The sequence below is a fragment of the Aythya ferina genome (assembly GCF_964211825.1).
Source record: "Aythya ferina genome assembly, chromosome: 3".
In the NCBI taxonomy this organism is placed as follows: Eukaryota; Metazoa; Chordata; class Aves; order Anseriformes; family Anatidae; genus Aythya; species Aythya ferina.
In genome coordinates this window covers 33,055,077-33,074,454 of record NC_140298.1, presented here as the reverse complement: position 1 = coordinate 33,074,454, position 19,378 = coordinate 33,055,077, and the positions used below count along the sequence as shown (strand labels likewise).

Sequence of the window (19,378 nt, the reverse complement as noted above, 5' to 3'; positions counted from 1 at the left end):
AGGAGAGCCCACAGGGTGGTGAGAGGTGCTGGATAGTGACTCCAGCACCTGCACAGAAACACAGCCACAAGGGAGCTGGGTGCAGGCTAGGCTGACACAAACAGGCAGGAGATGCTGCCCCTGTGCTGCCCTGATTCATGACATTTGCTTTATTGAGTCCCGCTAACCTGCACAGGCTGGCAGCACCTACCAAATAGGTAGGCCGTGACTATGCCTTAGCACCATGACCCAGCAGCTCTTGCTTCTCCCGCAGAAACAAACACAGTTTTCCCCTTTCCCATGGACCTGCTTCCCGTAAGGCATGAGAGCACTGAGGGCGTATTGGCCTCATTGGCTGGCTCCACAAAGAACATGCTGTGCCCCCGTCATCCCCACCACACGTGGTGTACCAAGCCACGTGAAGCTAGCTTCTCTGCTCCTCTTGCCCGCAGACCTACATGAGGCTGAGCTGAACCAGATTTTCTTGTGTTGTGCTGACAGAGGCATTCAGAGCCCCCCATGAGCACTTGTAAGCTTTTCCCTTCCTGAGCAGAGGACAGATGCTGCCCTACCCCTAGTGGCACAGCTTTAGCTCGGCAGCTTAGCTCTGCCTTCAGACCTGGCACGGCGTGATCCTGCCAACTATGTGCGTTCCCAGGTTGCTAAATCTGCTTTTTGTCCCAAAGAGGCAGGGGCAGCACACGGGCTTGCAGAGCGGCAGTTCTGCTGGCTTGCCCAACACATCCATCTCACCCCATCCCATCCTCTTTATGGCCATCCTGTGGCCCTTCAGGGAGGCTCACAGTTGTCCGCACTGCACAGGATCCCATACTCAGTCCCACTGGTAAATGGTGTCTCTTGTGTCTGGCCAAGGACCCAAATGCCTTCTTCCTTGGAAAAAAGTGGGAAGGTGAAGAAATAGCCCTGGCCTGATATCAGTATTGCTCTATAGCATCCAAAAATTTGTCATAGACTGACAAAGACGAAAGAGATTTCTTGGGACCACATGTATTGTGAAATTTGCAGATGGGGGAGGACAGCCTGGTGTTCCCAGGCCTTCAGGTGTTTCTCCTGGAGAAATGGCTTCTTTTTCTCAAAGAACTGCATATTTTGTGCTATCTTCCTGCCCCACAACAGTGATGCACTTTACTCATTAGTCATATCCTGGTTGCCACTTGACTATGAGCTGCTCTTCTTGGCCAAGAGTCTGTGGTCCTGGCCTGTACCACAATTACCTTGACAGAGCCTTGATCTTTATTACACAATCAGAAAGTCAATACATTTAATTCCCAGACCAGTATCTCACAGGTAGGAAAAACACAACAGGAACACCAGGCACATTTTCCTTGCCTCATTTCCACCAATTACTCCTAGGTCTATGTTCCTATATTATGCTGAATAATTTCTCTTCACTCTTCAAATATTTGGAGGTCAATATTTTTTTTTTCATTTTTTTTTTCTACATGGTAGCTCCAGCCTCCTAATGATCATCACTGCTGCTCTTTGAGTTGCTTCTAGTTTGTCATTTTTTTTTTTTTTCTGGTAATACAGTTCCTGGAACCAAGCGCGGCATTGCAGGCACGGGAGCTCAGTGCGGGTGATTGCATGTGTGAGATTGCCCTCAGGTGGTTAGTCCAGAGAGAAGATGTGGCCTTGAAAACAAAAACTTATCTTCAGGACAGGGGCTTGTAACTGCACGGGAGCTATGGAAAGAGTATTTGTCTCTCCTCTAACTCAACTCTCCACAAAACTAAGCCATGCTGTTCGCTCATTCTGTTCTCCCATCACAGCCTCCACTGTTCCATGACTGTTACACTGTTTTATTTTCTGCCTTTTCTACTACTCTCTGCAGTTTAGATAAGGAAGTGATCGTATCCAACACAGATTTCGAGGTGGTGATACACAGATGACTTATTTATGAATTATTATGACAATATATAATTTCCCATTTAGTACATGACATCTTATTTTGGTTTCACTTTGCTCTGCTCTCAGCCTCATCTCTAAATACTGAATTATTTGCTAGGTTAAAGGTTGGACCAGAAGGTCTTAGAAGTCTTCTCCAACTTAAATGATTCTATGATTATCTGTGGAATAACCCAGATCTCTTCCCTGAGATCAGCTCTATTGCAGAATTTTTCAGAGTGCAGATAAGTAAAACAGTTTTTCCAGCTTTCCATGACTTAAGCTGGCATGCACAGAGCTCCATCTGCCATCACTTTTTCCCACTTACCTAAGTTTTGCTTCATTCCTGCTCCCGCTGAATCTAAATGTCAAAACATGCAGCGGTCGTTGGATTTAGAAGGAGCAGCCTTTGCTTGGGTCTTTCGAAGTTTTTCACAACCATTCTGTATCTCACATAGACTTGGCCATTTCACTGAATTCTTCATCTTCTGGATGTGGTGCAAAAGCAAGCTGTGGTCTCACTAGCAGTGTTGAAGATTCTGCCACTGCAATAAAGAGTTGGAGTGGGTCATTTTTGGCTGCTATACATCACAGTGCTGATCATGGGAAATGCCTCGCAACTCCTATTATAAAGCACTGCTAAGAAATGGATGCTTCCTCCTATGTTTTCATTCACAATTTCAGTTTATTCCCTTGCTTTCTGCAGAACCAATGCTTGTTCAATCATTTGGTGTGTCCCCCCAGTAATTTCTTGATCTATTTGCTGATCAATTTCAGCAAGCAGCAAGTTCAAAATAGTTATGAAATGTGTTTGTACACATTTCATGAAATCTGATTGTTCTGGGAATTACAGGGGGAAATTTTTAAATGTGCATAGAGAAAACAAAGTCTTACAATAATTCAGTTTAAAAGTTTTTGTATTTGTATTTGCAAATAGTAGCTGTATTTTGCAAATATGTGTAGGAAACAAAGCTTCATTAGTTCCACTGCTTGTGGAACTGCTTATTAATCTTTGGCAAGTATTCATCCTGCAAGCTGTTGTTGCCAAGCTTTCTTAATAGCCATTTGCAAAGGGCTTTATCCTTGTACCTTTGGGAAGGGCCAGTTACGTATGCTGGGATAGTGCTTAGATAAGTCTTTCCAAGAATGCTGAAAAGCTGAAGGAGAGAAAAAAATAAAAATAAAAAATTATACTTACAGACTTGTTGATAGAGTCTTGTTTACCATAATCAGCCTGATAGCTTAAAATACAATACCTAATTATTTTCCCAGCTGTATTTGTAGGTCCTCTTATAAGGCTTAAAGTCCGCAGCTCTATTTTCTTTCGAAGAGATGTCTGCAGTGTTGTTATTGCATTATACACAAACTTCCCTTGTTTCCCAAACTAGCTGATTTTGATGAAAAATGAAAATCATATCCTTATGTTAGAAGTTCAGCTTATTGGGTCTTGATTTGCTTAATGCCTCTGGACAGAGTTTCTTCATGTCACTGTTGTTGTTGTTATACAATGTAGGCATAACAACTAATAATGAACAGTAGGGAAAATCACACAGAGAATAAATGATAATTCAGAAAGGAGGCCACAGAAATGTTTCCAGATAGCTAGCGCCGTTCCCAAAGAGGGAGGAATTGACGCATAGGATCAGAACAGAAAACTTTCTGAGATTTCTAGTGAACTGAACACGCCATGAAACTGACTTCTCAATAAATAAATAAACATATAAATAAATAAATGAAATCTTCTTTTGCTTGCATGTTTCTTCAGGCCTGCAAAGGGGGGCTCACACACTCCAGTTGTGGGAGCTCTGCTGGTGTCTCTGCAAAACCATGCTTAGGTTTGGGCTTCTCCCTTTCCCTGTGAAGTCCTTCTTTGAAGGAGGTTTGCCGCGTCTCAGGACTGGCTGGCAGAGCTATGTGAGAGCAGTGGGGCAGAGACTGCCTGCCCCTCTCCTCCAGTGCACCTACTCCCCACAGCCACTGAGCACTGCTGCCCATCGAAAGCAATTCCCAGAGCTTGCCAGGACAAGGGCAGAGAAAAGGAACCGGTGATCATAATCAGCATTGCAGGATCCTCAGCAGCGGTCATTGTTACGGAGAGGGATGGAGTTCATTCTCCACCATTTCTTTTTGCCTCACCCAAATATTGCTTTATTCAGTATTTTGTTGTTAAACTAAATAAATTATTGAGTACAGACCACCTGTGCGTACTGATTTATCTTCAGCCCTTTGATGAAGATAAGGCCTTCGCTTCTGCCTCCAATATTTCCATCACGACACTAATGACAAATCACCCAGAATATTCTTTTCTATAAGGTATTTATATCTTTATTGCCCTACGGATCTTAAGACTGGTCTTGAGTGCCTTTGGTAAGTTGCCTCCTCTCTTCTTCAATGATTCTTGTTTGCTTTGTGAGGTGGTGATTTGGGGCAACTGTTGCAGGAGGTACACAATGCACTGCTAAGATTGTAAGGCAATGAAAATGACATAACTGATCGGGGTTTTAAAGCTGCATCTGCACTGGTTGTATGGAGCTCCATCCCGTGTCAGAGATTATTCTTTGATGCTTAATGCATAGCTTTGATACGTAGCCCTTAGGACATCACCCAGAGATCCAGCCTCATGGGACACGCGGCTTGGGAACAGCACATTCAGCTTTGATGCTCTCAGCCTCCAGCAGGGATTTTACCCATGTCCAGGCTGCCAGGCTCCTGGGTTAGCCTCAGCCACACTCACTCCATGTGTCCAAGGCCAGGGGGGCTCTGCCCCAACATTACACTCCGGGATTAACAGGCCTCATCTGCAGCACAGCGGGATCCAGGTCCCAGAGCACAGGAAGGGGCCGAGCACCCAGCTCCTGGCGCTTGGAGGGGTGCACATGCGGCAACCACCACGTTTTGCACATCCAAGCTCTGAGCACCAGTTCCCAGTGCCTGCTGCCTGCTTCCCATCACCGATATCCCCAAGATTATCCCCAGGGTATCAGTGACCTAAATACGCTGTTTTGGACTTGAAAGTTGCTTTTGTTTTTAATGTTGCAGAGTCTCTAAAAACCAGCACACGTAACCAACTGCCTGTTTCCAAACAGCTGTTGTGTAACTTTGCTCCCCACCCCCTGAGACGTTGCCTGCCATTCATTTAATGGGCTCGGTTTCACTGGGAAGTGCCTGGGGGAACCTCTTAGCTCCCTAATTAGCAACAGAAGGGGCCAGTCCTTGCTGGAGGTAGCAGGGAAACATTTGTGAGGTCTCCTGAGAATAAGGGAGGCAGAGAAGGGGCCTTTTCCAGCTGGGAAAACACTAACTTTTATTCAGCCTACACTGCAGTGCAAAGGACTAAACAGATGGGGAAGGGGGGTACTTGCAGAAGAGAGCTGGAGAAATGAAGATGGGCTTTCTAGGCAAGAAAGGAGCATTTGTGAAGGGGGAGGAGGGAAGAGGAGAGGTTGTCCATGGCCCTCCCAAGTTGTTCATTGCTCCTGCCATCTGAGTTTTATATAAAATAGCGTGGAGCAGCCTCGTGGGCTGGCTGCTGGTGGAGGCAGGAGTGAGGTGTCGCTGCGATCTGCTGTCAGATGTTTGGTCTGGCTCTTGTTAATACAATTCGGGAATTAACAGCTTGGAAGCGCTTAGGAGCTCAGTGTTTCCTCTGGGATGTAATCACTGAGGCCGAACACAGAGGAAGCCATTCAGGGCTCAGGCAGATTTTGGTGAAAAGCAAATCTTCCGCTGACCAGCTGCATTCCCCGAGGCCTCGCCAGGAAGGTGAAACCTCTGCCCATCCATTGTGGGCAGGGAGACACGCTTGGGGCTCTTCCTTGGCCCCCAGGACACAGCCACGTGTGGTAAGCTCTGCAGTTCTTCCTGCGGGATCCCATTGCTGGGCAGTGTTGTTTTCATACAACACCTGTGGAAAGAGACCTGCGTGCACGAGCAGACCCAGCTTGGACCCGTTGGGTTGTGCAGACTGTTCACCTCCGGAGTTCATGCAGGGAAATGCTGCATTTAGCATCTGGAGCTGTCTTTGGTCTGGGGGAGCAAAGGTCCAGTCAAATTGAGGAAAGCCTTTGGGATTCTCCTTAAAAGAAATGGAAGAAAATGAGGTGTCACAGAGAAGGTGGGTGTCATCAGGTGATGCCAGGGGTTGAGCAGGGTTGTGTGACAGCCTGGAAGGGGAAAAGGGCAGCCCTGATGTTCCCTGGCATTGCCCTGCCCTGCAACAGCATCGGCAGCCAGCAGCGTGCCAAGTGGCCACTCACCAACTAAAAAGAAGACAGCTGGTCCTTGGTACATGGCAGGAGACCACATGCATAAAGATCCCCTGTTACTGCACAGTTTTTGCTCTCCAGTAATAGTCTCAGGATAGTGAACCTGATTTTGCACATGCAAAAGGAGAATTAGATAGGGAATTCTTCATACAGAAAGGTGGAGGGCAGAGCATTACAGCCAGAAGCATAAAACCTAAGGGTCAGAATGATCGTTTACAAGTTAGCCCAGCATCTCAAGCTATAAAACAGCTGCAGTCAAAGCTTTTGTGCTCCAGTCTTAACTCTGTTCACAATCTCGTTTCATGACCAGAAATCACCAGCTTTCCTCCCCCCCCCCACGTCTCAGGTTTTGGAACTAAGGGCATTTAGGAGGCTTCCACTCTGATTATGTGCAAAGGACAATGAGAAAAACACAAAGTGCTCAAATAAGGGGAAAAAAAAAATAGTGGTTATTATTCTGTGCACTCTGAGCTGCTCTTCCCACCAGAGGGCACCCAGTATTTGCAGAAGTGCTGCGAGTGCCTCTGCTGGCACTCGCTTAAGCTCTGGTTGGGCTTTTGGTGCTCGCTGTAGCAGCAGCTCTCCCTGTGCCAGCACTGTGAGTGGCCCTGGGAGAGCTGGCAGGTTTTTTATTTTGTGTTTGGCTGCTGCTGCTTGTATCCAGGTGGGAAAAATGCATTGCAGTTACTTTTCCATGTGCGTATTTTCTATTGTTGGTGCAGGTGTGATGCTGCTGATTGGTGGCAACAGCAAGGGAAAGAGGAAACAAGCCCTTTATTCACATGGGATTTGTGCAATGGAAACATGAGAGCCTTTTAAAGTTTAGAGAGATGCAATACTGAAACACTATACATTAATTATTATTCTTCCTTTTTTTTTTTTTCTCCTTCCCATGCCAGAACAGCAGCTGGACCAGGAAAATCACAGCACTGGGACAGAGGCAGAAAATGTTCTAATAGTGCTCCAAGGAGGCTTTTTAACAACGAGTTTGATAAAAAGTCCATTGTCAAGATTAAGAGATCCTGCCCCAGAGCAGGGAAATGCTCAGAGATACTCTTCTAGGTCCTTTCCTCCGATAGTTACATTTATGGGACGTGCATCACAGCCTCCTGGTAGGCAGCCTTGTTGACACCATACCTGGACTTGTGCATTTGAGCCACTAGGGGTTGTAAGAGAAAAGGGGAAAAAACTTGTTTTCCAGTGGAGGGACAACCTGCTGTAGTATCCCAAAGTGGAGGATTTCCTCTGGAACCCCCTGAGATCTTTGCTCCTGCACTCACCAAACTCTTGCTCATATACCCTGCATTTTAGACAGTATCCTAGCATCTCAGCTGTTTCAGATTTATCAGATTTATCACTGTCTTGTGGCTTATGGGTTTTTTGTTTGGTTGGTTTTTTGTTGCCTTTTAGCCTCAGGATATTAATGGCCTTGATGTGTCCCCCTGTATCTCAGAGAAACCTGTTCTGATAGTCCCAAACCTTTTAGACAGACAGCAGCAGCTTGTGTCTTTTCTCTGCCTCTTTAACTAGCTCTGCTGGCTCTTTTCCAACATTCCTGGAATAGAGATTTTCACTCTCAGTTATTTCAGTCAGATCTTCCTCCTTTGTGCCTTTTCCTAGTGATAGGTAAGAAACATAATTCTCTCAAGGTCTCTTTTGAATCCTAGAAACATCACAGCCTGTTGTACCCCAACACGTCACACTACGGGGGTCCTCAACTACCTTTCACCCAGGTGATTGTTTTTTCCTCTTGTTGATCATAATTCTCCAGTCTTCTGACTACAGCCCTCTCTGCAATCAGGGTTGACATCTTCCAAAAGACCTCCAGACCTGCTTTTCATTTTGGAAATAAGGCCTTAAAGCTAAATAATCACAGCCATAACCAGAAATAGCTGTGGTGTAGGAATAAACTGAATTTCAACCAAATGTAGGATTTACAAGGTTTTCCTCCTGATAGCTCTTTTGACAGCACAGCAATACGAGACATGATCCTCACAGATCTCATTGGTGATTGGACTTTACTCTGAGCATTGCATGGAGGTAAGAATCATTCCCTCTGTCAGTAAAATGCAGCTATCCCTGGAGCGAAACACAGCAAGGACACTGTGCAACAATTTGGGGGAAAAAAAAAAAAAAAACTTTATCCAGTAAGATTTAATTGATCATTGGGGAAATGAAATCTAGTTCCCTGAGCTAAATCAAAGCACTAGTTTCTGTGGTGTATGAGAAAACTTAACTTTTCCTTTTTTGTTGTTTGTTTTGTTTTGTTTTGTTTTGTTTTGGCTGCTGCAAATCACAGGCACACATGGGATTGAACCACACGATGCACAGGTTGGAAGGGACCTGTGGAAGTCAGCTGGTCCCACCAGCTGCACAGAGCAGGCCCAGGTAGGTCAGGTTGCTGAGTGCCTTGCTCCTAACAAATTCTGAATACCTCCAAGGATGGAGATTCCAGATCTACTCTGGGACAATGTTCCAGCATCCTTTCTGAGACACATTCCAGTGCCTGAATGGGGAACTAATTTATCCCAATATCTAACCAGAACTTCCTTTGTTGCAATTAGCATCCATCGCCTTTTGTCCCTCCACTGTTGTGTCTGTTCCCCCCACACACCCTGGGAAGAGTCTAGCTCTATTTTTTCTATGCTGTCCAATAGGCAGCTGTAGCCAGCAGTAGGATGGACACACACACACTTGCCTTCTCTCCTCCAGGGTGAAAAAGCACAGGTCTCTGTCTCTCCAGCCCCTGGCCAGCCTGGTGGCCCTGCACTGGGCTCACTCTGCTCTGTCCTCTACCAACAACTCCAGACCTCAACACAGCACTTCTAGACATGGTCTCACAAGGGCCAAACAGAGGGAAGGATCACTTCACCCAGCCTGCTGGCTAACGTTATTTGCTGTATAGGTACACAGCTAGCCTTTGCCAGATGGTCCCCTCCTTGCCTGATTCACTTGAGGACCTCAAATCAGGCTCTGCAGAGCTGCTTTCTGTGTTTTTTGGCACCCAGCCTATGCAGGAGCACAGGTCTATCCCCTCCCCGCGCAGGACTTTGTATTTGCCTCTGTTGAACTTTGTTGAACCTAATTTGCATGCGCACACTTAAGCAATAGGTGGCACCAACGAATGATGTAGCTTGCCTTGTCACTGAGAGAGCGTCAGCGCCAAGAGAAAGCCAGCCGAGGAGACACCTGGGTTGCTTCGCTCAGAGCTGCGGCAAGGCAAGGAGGAGCAACCATGTGGCAGGAGGTCCTTCCCAACGCCTGGTGAGATGCCCTCAGCGTGGGGAGGAAGGGCCCAAACGGGGCTGTGCTGTGACTGGGGGGGGGGGGGGGGAAAGCCCTGTGGGGTCCCCCAGGCTGAGCCAAGCCATCGGAGGGTGTGGGGAGCATGCAGCTGATACCTCCTGAACATGACTGAGGAGGAGGTTGTACAAGACCGAAGCTTGCTTTGTGTTGCTCAGAGAGCTGTGTCTCTGGCATGCTTGATTTATTAACAGTAATGAGCTGGTGCTACTGCCACGGTAACTCGCTCCATGCCTCCGACTCACTAAAGTCTGGGATATAAGTGCACGGGGATCTTATTACCTGTTGCATAAGCTGCTCAGCCTCCATGAGGTGGAGGGTGACACTGTTTGCTTACAGAAGCTTTGTTTTGCCTTGGCAGGGAGCTGCTTAAGGAGGTACCTCCTTACAAATCACACACGAGCTACCAGAGATCATTACCAAATTGCTGTGGGGACTGCTAGGGTCCAGCCAGACCCAGTACACCAGTATGGGCACCAGGTTATGTGCCACAGGTAGTGGTGGGAAACGATAGCAGGCAGAAAGAAACAGCAAATGGGTGTGTGTTTTCATGGAGTTTTGTGTCCTTTTATTTGTTTTGAGATAACTTAATTATGATTCCAATCAATTGTGCAATCAATTAATTATGCTCCCTACTTTAGCCACCTTCCCTAGGGCAGAGTAACAAAACTTTTTCTTGTTACTTCTAGTTTTTTTTTTTCCAGAAGTAACTATTCTTACAAGACAATCCATCAGGCTAAAACAGAACCAAGGAGGAATTTTCATTTTTCTTGACAGCAGATGAGACCTAAAAGCTCAGTATCCAGCTAGGAGTTGTTAGAAGTAGGAAAGTTATAGCAACTCACCGAAATCTGAGCAGGTAAAGGTCCTACAAGCCTCTCCTCGTGCCAGCCCTGTGGCACAATGAGCACAGCATGGCTGGGAGCAGGGTGAACCTTGATCTTAAAAGTTCCCTGCAGGGTTGTGTGCTTATCTCCATGCAGTGGTCAAAATAACTGATTTTCCTGGCTGAAGTATCACAGCCACTCGTAGGATGAAAGTCTGCAAGGACAGCTACCCGTCTGTTTAGGGCCTTTTATCTAAATTGTGCTGAAGGAGGTAACATTATTTAAACAAGATATCTAGCTAACACACAGCCAAGAAACATTGCCTCTGCACTCCCTCTCTTTCTCATCCAAATGTACAAGAAAAGCCGTGGATGTATCCATGTGGCTAAACAGCTCATGATCCCAAGGCAGTTGAGGTTCTTTGCACTGTCCCCAGGGATTGGTACCATTCAGAAAACACGATCAGTCTGTAAAGATCTTTTTTTTTTCTTTTTCTCTTTTCTTTAGGGAGAGCATCTTATCCCGCATCAGGTGAGTGAAACAGCCAAGCCCTCCACTTTTCATTTAACTCCCTAGCTGGGATACAGCATAGTCCTTTCCCACCTCCATATGACAACAACAAATTTTCATTTGTAGTCCTCCTGCAGCCCCCTGCAACAGGCACAACTCCTAATCCCCAGGGAAAGCTGGAGAGCTTGAGCCACATGTCAGAGGGACAGGAAGGTACACTGCATTTGGGACTGATTGCTCATGCATTTAAAGAGCTTCAGAACGTGCTACACGTCTGTTAAAATCAGCAAGTTAGCTCCCATATTTCAAGAAAGTCCTAAACTCATCTGTGTGGAACAGAAATGGGGGCACCAAACAGAAAACCTAGACCCCTATCTGTGGAAGGCTATGTTAGAGGGCCAGTATTGCCCTAAGAGATGCTTGAATTTGTAGGGGAGCTATGTGTAAAACACTGCCAAGAAGCGTATGTCCAGCACATCGAGCTCCCTCTAGCAGCTGAAGACCCTTGTCTCTGCTCAGGAGCCTTGTGACGAGCAAGTCATGATCAGCAAGAGCTTGAGATCCCTAATGAGCACTGGTAGATGTAACCTTGAGGCTTCTTGTCTTCAGACTCTTGTTGTTAGAGTTTAATATCTCTATACTGGTTCCAGATTGCTGAGCTGGTATTTGTGGGACTCATTGCCCTCTGGGGGGCTGCCCCAAATCTTGCATGTGGTCTTCAGAAATAACAGAAATGCTCAGCCCCTGCTGACTCCATGGGGTGTTTGGACATCTGCTAATTACTGGGCCCAACCACTGTGAAAACAAGCCTCAGCGCAGTCCCACTACCCTTGACGCTTTTGTTATTGAATGCAAATGTTATGCCTCCCTAGGTCTTTTCAATATTCACAGAAGAATGCAGTCCTGGTCCCTGCAGCCGCTCTGGGGGTCGGAGGAATGGTGGTGTGCTGGCTAATGTCCAGACGCAAGGTCAAGAGACTTGAAGTGGGTGATGGATGGTGGGGCTCAGGTGAAAGAGCCCTAAGAGAGAAGGAAGATGAACGAATCCGCCCCTTCAGGATTGAAACCTCTGACAAAGAAATTGAGGTACCAGTGGCTGGGGTGTAGGGAGGGGACGGAAGCTGTGAGATGGAGCCTCCCTCCCTGTCACCACCTTGCTGCTTACAGACACACCAGTGCAGTTACTTAATACCCTTAGATGAAGCTGTCTCATCATCCTTTTTGAGTCAGATCTGGGTTCAGATTCATTGCAATGTCCCCTAAAGACTTTCAGACATCACAGACCCTCTGCAACCTTGAGCAGCTCAGTTTGCCAGTGGGCTGTGGAAAGCGGGGTGTAGGGCCAGCAGTGGCTACAGCAGGGCTGAGGAACTCTCACAGAGAGATACCTAGAAAGGGTGAAGGGACAGAGCCTTGATGAATTGTAGCACCTGTCCCTAATTATCCAATCAATTAGCAACACACAGCTGGGCCCAATATTTTTTAAATTCTTTTTCCAGCCAGCAAGGCCTGGAAGCTGCTAGAACCAAAATTCCTAAAAGAAGTTAGCAGCAAGGCAGGAGTGGGATCCTCTTGGGGGAACAACTAATCTGTAGAAAGATGTATTCCCCACGTAAGCAATTGATGAGAACTTTTAGAGCATGCCACTGCTTCAGCTGGGCTTGTGGTGGCCTAAAAGCTGGTAGGACCTGGAGAGATGGCTCCTGCTCGTGGCTGCCCTAGTGCACGCAGTATGGGAGGGCAGCTGGGCAGCCTCGCTTCTCCTGCAGGACCTGCACCGCCGCCTCGACCAGGCTCGCTATGCACCCCCGCTGGAAGGGGCAGCTTTCCACTACGGCTTCAACTCCGACTACCTGCAGAAGGTGGTGGCCTACTGGAGGAATCAGTTTGACTGGCGCAAGCAAGTGGAAATCCTGAACAAATACCCTCATTTCCACACCACCATTGAAGGTGAGGGGGTCACTGTGTCTCAAGCAGGTCCACATGGCTCCCTGGTCCAACACAGGGTGCTTCTCTGGCAGATACTAGCTGCCCTCACTTTGCTCTTGCCAGTGGTACATGAGGAGCTGCTGGAAGCCCAGCCCTGATGGCTAGCGTACGATGTTAGAATGCTTAAGGCATACGCTTAACAGCTTGGTGATATAAGGGAAATACCACTACGGTGGCCTACGCTATTAGTAATCTTGTATAGATTAAGACCATCATATGTTGGCAATAAGTTTAGGTATGCTTCAAGATGAGCTTCCTTTGGCTCAGAACCTGTGTTAACTAACAATGGGGTTTTCTGGTTTTCTTCTAGTGATGCACTGGCAAAACCTTCAAAGACTGCAAAATTTATCCAGGCTCTAAGGCTAGAATATTTTTTCATGTCGTTATGTCATGTTTTTACATGGTAATGCCCAATGCCTCACCTGCATTATGCTGTGCATTCAAGTGTAGCTCTCCCCGTGAGTGTGAAACCACTTTCTCAGGAAAGGGATGCTCAGTCTGCTGAAACCCCAAATTCTGGGGCTGGGATCAATACCTCGTCCAGTACACAAAAGATGAGACATAATTATGATGCCAGGCATCCCCCTTTCAGCTGGGCATCTTCTTGCCATTGGTTGATTGTATAACTTCTACTATGAAACCTGATTACTACTTTGCCAGCCTCCTTCTTCAGAGTCCAGAACAGAAGTTGAGATGGAGCCAGAGCTTAATTTATCTCTTTGATGTCTGGCAGGGATTGATATCCATTTTATCCATGTGAAGCCCCCCTATGTCCCTCATGGACGAGCTGTTCAACCTATCCTGATGGTCCACGGCTGGCCTGGCTCCTTCTATGAGTTCTACAAGATCATCCCTCTGCTCACAGAGCCAGCCAGGTACGGCCTGGGTGATGGTGACGTGGTGTTTGAGGTCATCTGCCCATCCATCCCAGGCTATGGCTTCTCAGAGGCTCCGCACCAGAAAGGTAAGTGATGAAGAAGCTCCATCAGAAATCGCAAGGTTTTTGGTGTAACGCTTCAGCTATCCCCCAGCCCCTTGTGCACTGCAGTCTGTGAATGCAGGAAGGCAGGCTCTGGGTCTGAGGTTCAGTAAACTTGGCTCTGCACATATGCTAACGTGACTGATGCCCTGGGGCTGGTTGTGGAGATTTGGAAGGCAACAGTAGCTGGAAGCCATCTCTGCTTTCCACTTTCTCCTCTTTGCGTTGAATTTACATCATCATGCTAGGACAAACAGGTCTCCTGTGTGGTGTTTCTCTTTACATACAGGCTTTGACACCCGCGCAACTGCTCGGATATTTCACAAGCTGATGAAGAGACTGGGCTTCAAGGAATACTATGTTCAGGGAGGAGACTGGGGATCTAGTATTACTACAAACATGGCCCAGATGCTGCCAGAGTGAGTAGCAAAGGGAATCCTTTCAGCATAGCACTTTCCCACCTAAAATGCAAAGTTGAGGGAGCCTGATCAGAAAAGAAACATAATACCTTCCTTGGAAGATGGCATTGTAGCTCAGCATTTAACACCTAAAAACTGGCATCATACCAGTGGCACAGCTGAACGGAGATAGCACCAGCTGTATCATTTCTAACTCCTACAATCTTAACTATGATGAACCTTTCAGGTTCTTTCAGGGCTTTATATATCTGGCTCAGTGATATGCTTCTGTCATAGCACCAGTCAGACTTACTTTCTAGAAAATTTGGATACAGAAAATTTCTTGATTTAACTTTCTATTCATTGATTTGATTTTAGATCTGTGAAGGGGGTTCATGTGAATCTTGTCTTCATCGCCATACGAGGTTTTAAAAAGTTGATTCAAGTGATGCTTGGGGCTTACGTACCATGGCTTGTGGGCTTCACTAGGGAAGATGTTCGACGGATGTACCCCTTCATGCAGAAGAATGTATATGATATTCTGCGAGAATCTGGCTACTTACATATCCAAGCCACCAAACCAGACACTGCAGGTAATGAACCTTCTTTATATTGCTATATATAGTATACAAACTGCTTATGCAAATATTACTTTTGAAACTGTTTAAAATGGAGTACCACTTCTCTTGAGGAAAGAACACCTTTGCAAAAAGCCCCTTGAAGTGAAGCATAGGGTCTTGAAACTGAAGCTTCTAGAAATGGGTGAAAACATGAAAATAAGCAAGTGTAATGTGAAATTTGCAGGAAGGTAGACTTAGCCCTAAAGGCTGACAGAGTCAGTGTGGCCAGCAGATAAAGAGTCAGAAGAAACATATGGCCATCTCAGAAAGGTTAAATGAATTATTTGTGTTAGTCCACGCTAATAAAGATTATGATGTATTCTTCTGAGTGTTTCTCTCACTAGGAATAACAGCAGAACTGCCTCAGACTGGTCTTACTAGCAGAGATCACAGAATGAATACTATCTCAGCCTGCTATTCATTGAGACATTCGGAAGTAAATGAAAGTAAAATGTTAATACATAGTCTGTTGCTTGAACTCATCACAATACCAAAGAAATAAAAGGAGGCAAGCAAGATAGCAGGGTGGGTTTTTTTGTTTGTTTGTTTGCTTTTGTTGTTGTGTGTTTTGTTTTGTTTTTTAATAGACAAGAAGAGAAGTGGTGGGACAGCAGCCCTGGAAAAATACAGATCAGTATGTCTAGTCTTTGTGATCAGCAAGCTGGCAGAACTATTTTAAAGAAGAAAATTGATATACAGGTGATAGTCACAGGAAAATCAGGGCTCAAAGATGAGAGCTCTGGCAGAACCAAAGAGCAGTAAATCCAGTAGTATAACATATTTCAAATTTCAAAAACTAGGTTTTGTTGAGGTTCCTCCCCGATGTTTCCCAAAAAATTAAAGTGCCTTTAGAATAGGACTAAGTTCATGACTAATAACTGGTTAACATGAGAATCTGAGCACAGGAACAAGTAAGCAAGTTCCAGGGGTGAGGAGAGTATCACAAAAATCTGTGCTGGCACCCGTACAATTCAGCATGATCCTAATTTCTCTACAGAGGAAAGTTAATTGTTAAGTGAAAAATTGACTGCTATCCAGGGCTTAGTTTAATCTAAAGATAACTGCAGAGAGTTGCGAAAACATTTAATTGACTAGTTGATTAAACTGGCCAATAAAATTTGATGTCACCAAAGTGCAAAGCAATTAGGGGAAGAAAATCACAACGGGCTCTTTAGCTGTTGCCATATAAGAAAATCCATGAGTCATGGATAGTTCTTTCAAATGTCAGCCAGCTCAGCCAAAGTTCAAGAGCATTTTACAGACTGTCAAACAAGCAAAACAACAAAAAAAGACCAAGACAAAATACCAAATACATTACATTCAGGACCCATTGCATTCCTGTTCAGCCTGATTCATAAGCATGCCTTAGAATCAGAATACAAAAAGGGGGGAAAAAAGGAAAATTGAAGTGATCAAGCAGCTTACATAAAAACACTGTACACATTATAGAACTCTGTAGCATGGAAGAAAAAACAGCAGGGAGTTCTTAGCACACTAGAGTTGTGAAATGTAGAAAATAAATATGAAAAAAAAAAATATATATATATATTCCCTACTCAGTCTTAAGAAATATCTACATTATCAATTCAGTTCTCATCAGGCAAGTTTAAAGCAAAGTCACAGTACTTTCACACAGCACCAGTTGTGGCATGTTGAATAAGAAGCTACAAACAAGACTGCTATTTGAGTGTCTAATCCACAGACACTCAATAAAGTGGTTCAGAGGCAGCTTTCAGCCCAGAAACTGCTCATCTCCAGATGGGTCGTATGCTGGATGACACATTTAATCCTGCCCTACTGTTGCTGGCCAAAGCATTTATATGATTTCAATCTGTAGCACATTACTCAAGGCCTGACGTGCAGGAAATTGTTGTGCCAATGTACAAATTTCCTTAGCTAGGCCCACTATTAAACTGAGACACTGGTGTGCATCATCTTCTAAAAAGTCATTCAGTGCTGAAGTCACACTAAAATACACCTGAAAGTACCCAGTGCTTAGTACACTCTAAAATTACAGCCTAGAGTACTGTCAAGGAATTTTCTGAAGGCAAGCCCATATTGCTACTGAAGTAAATATTATCCTTGTTTTACAAGTAAAACATGGAGATAATGTACTATGTATGTGCTATCTTTATAACATTTCTAACATAATGCTCCCCAAGGGCAGGAACAGGTAGTGGATACACAGCACTCCACTCTTTAAATGACATAAAAGGTGATGAACTGTGCTCCGTGTCCTGATTACCCATCCAAAGCAGGACAGCATTCCCAAACAGTTTATTTAAAAGTTCTTTGTAGAGTGTAATCCCTTTCCATCCCAGTGTGCTCCTGCCGCGTGTCAACAGGAAGCTGACGGGTCTGGTTTTGTTCCTTGCTTCTCTTGCATAGGAGCCACGTGTGTATGCAGCACTGTCACTTACAGCTCAACTCCATAGGGGTAAATTCATCAAGAATAAAGTACTGCCAGGGCTAGTTAAAAACAATCTCTCTGCCAAATTCTCATGTAAAACTCCGAGGAACTTGTGAAAGCCCAGTTTAACTTCAGCTGCAGTGTTACAATGCCATGCAAATGCCAAAGCTCTGCTGTTCTCCTGAATTAGGTTGTGGACTGAATGACTCCCCGGTGGGGCTTGCTGCATATATTTTGGAGAAATTCTCTACCTGGACAGATAAATCATTTCTGCATAGAGATGATGGAGGCTTGGAAAGGTAAGGAAACAAGTGCTCTTTCTTTGATGAGAAAACTCATTAAAAGGAAGTGTGATGACAGCTAATGAGGAGATAAGTAAAAGATTGGGTGAATTTTAAGGATGAAAGACTACGTGACAAGTAGTTAACTTGTAGGCTGCCTGCAAGCTACTGGTTCAGATAAATTGCTTCTTCTTTCTCTCTCCATAGGAAGTACTCGCTAGATGAGCTTTTGACCAATGTGATGATTTACTGGGTGACATCGTCTATTGCATCCTCCATGCGATACTACAAGGAGAACTTATCCCGGGATCCTGCTCTATCTGATAATTCCAGGTAATGAACTGGCAGGTGCAAAACAGATTTGCAGACAAGACAATCAGATTTGCCTGTATAAACGTTTAGATCTCTCACAACAGCAAATCTAACCTAGGCAAGAAAACAATTTGAATTCTTATTTTCTTTGATAAATGAAAGTTAAAGGTCACTTTTCCTTTGAACCTAAAAACCTACACAGGCTGGCCTGTGGTCAAGAAAATAAGTAATTCTGTCTTGTCTTCCAAATACAGGTCTATAGATTTACCAGACAAACAAATATAATGCACGGGTTGGTTTGGTAAAAACAAAACAGAAAATCATGAGCATTTCTAATGTTTAAACTGAATTAGGAAGGATATAGCTTACTGCTGGATAAGCTATGAACTACAGCTGTTAAGCAGAAAGTTGTAGAAGCAGTTCAGGAAGGGATTTTTCTAAGTAAACAAGCTTCCAGGAGAGCAGTACTTGAAACTCAACACCTTCTAACAGCTGCTGGCTTTAAGATGACTACAAGAGAGGCTGACCAGGAAACACACTCTTGAGCAGAATTCCTCTCCAAGTGATTGATATTAGAAACAAAATAGGGGAGTCGTATTCTCTGTAGACTGACAACCAGTTTACTTTCCCTCTCAAGAGAGTAATTTATTATTCTGGTACCATAAATCCTGAAGTAAATATGAGTTAGCCCGTTTCTGAGTTTCACGCAGAGATGTGATATGTCACCAAGCTATACGGCAATCTCAAAAACCTGAAACATTTTTCAAGATTTAATACTGTTAGTGGACTTCATTTTATGCATCTTTGGATATAATATTTTTGAACTCAAAGAGACTCAAATACAAATGAAGCTCATCAGCAGAGTGTAGACTACAAAGTGGTAAAATTTCTCCGACTCGCCATGACAGCTACTGGAGTCAGAAGGTTTTACTTCAGACTCTGAAAGTCAGATTTTCCCTAAGAACTCTTTTAAAAATGCAGTTAACTACTGTCTTTCTAGGTTTGGAGTGTACGTTCCTGCAGGGATCGCAGCTTTTCCTGAGGAGATAACACATGTACCACGTTGCTGGGCAAAGACAATCTTCAAGAACATTGTCAGTTACTCTTACATGCCCCGCGGAGGGCATTTCGCAGCTTTTGAGGAACCAAAGCTTCTGGCACAAGACATCATCCACTTTGTGAGAAGGGTGGAGCAGCTGTGAACCTGCTGTTTAGATACATGCATAGAAAAGAAGCAAGCTGCTCTGCTACCCACAGAAGCCTTACTCTGAGGGATTAAATAAACTCAATGTAATCACAATACAGAAGCCAACATTTTATTTTGATAATGATTGTAACTACTAGTTAATCAAGTTCTAAAGCTCTTCCTATGTAAAAAAGCATCTTGTCATCTTTTATTTCCAGCACCATATCATTGCTGCATTCATAGTTCAAGTATAACAGAGTATGTAAACAGTTTAATGCAGTAACATTGCACTCATTTGGGGGATAAAGCAGAAGGGAACATGCCCCTTGATCCTCAGAACTAAGGCGTCTTTTCAAAAGCTTCCTTAAATTCTTGAGTGCCAGCATTCTTAAAGACGTGTTACAAGTAGCTTTG

General features: G+C 44.8%; 1 protein-coding gene and 1 long non-coding RNA gene across 3 annotated transcripts; one reads left to right on the top strand and one right to left on the bottom strand.

The window, feature by feature from the left end:
- Positions 1–5,162: 5,162 nt before the first annotated feature.
- Positions 5,163–10,751, bottom strand: LOC311434329. Its single transcript, XR_014691388.1, has 2 exons — positions 10,298–10,751; positions 5,163–5,959 (listed from the first exon to the last, which is right to left on the bottom strand). It is a non-coding gene; the product is annotated as an uncharacterized lncRNA (long non-coding RNA).
- On the top strand, positions 9,140–19,078 carry LOC311434328 (epoxide hydrolase 1-like). 2 transcript variants are annotated; one of them, XM_084514453.1, is made up of 10 exons: positions 9,142–9,413; positions 10,787–10,810; positions 11,662–11,875; positions 12,559–12,739; positions 13,512–13,742; positions 14,047–14,176; positions 14,534–14,748; positions 17,376–17,484; positions 17,674–17,799; positions 18,779–19,078. In XM_084514453.1, the coding sequence occupies exons 1-10, from the start codon at positions 9,385–9,387 to the stop codon at positions 18,978–18,980; spliced, it is 1,461 nt and encodes a 486-aa protein (XP_084370579.1). In that variant the 5' UTR covers positions 9,142–9,384; the 3' UTR covers positions 18,981–19,078. The 2 variants fall into 2 exon arrangements, with proteins under 2 accessions (XP_084370580.1, XP_084370579.1); XM_084514454.1 differs by lacking the exon at positions 10,787–10,810 and having other exon boundaries at positions 9,140–9,429.
- The last annotated feature ends 300 nt before the right edge of the window (positions 19,079–19,378 follow it).

Excerpts from the sequence above, each read along its gene's own strand:
- LOC311434328 (XM_084514453.1), top strand. The coding sequence starts at position 9,385 with ATGTGGCAGGAGGTCCTTCCCAACGCCTG. Across the intron at positions 9,414-10,786 it reads GAGGTCCTTCCCAACGCCTG|GGAGAGCATCTTATCCCGCA; the intron begins GTGAGATGCCCT and ends TCTTTTCTTTAG. Across the intron at positions 12,740-13,511 it reads TTTCCACACCACCATTGAAG|GGATTGATATCCATTTTATC; the intron begins GTGAGGGGGTCA and ends GATGTCTGGCAG.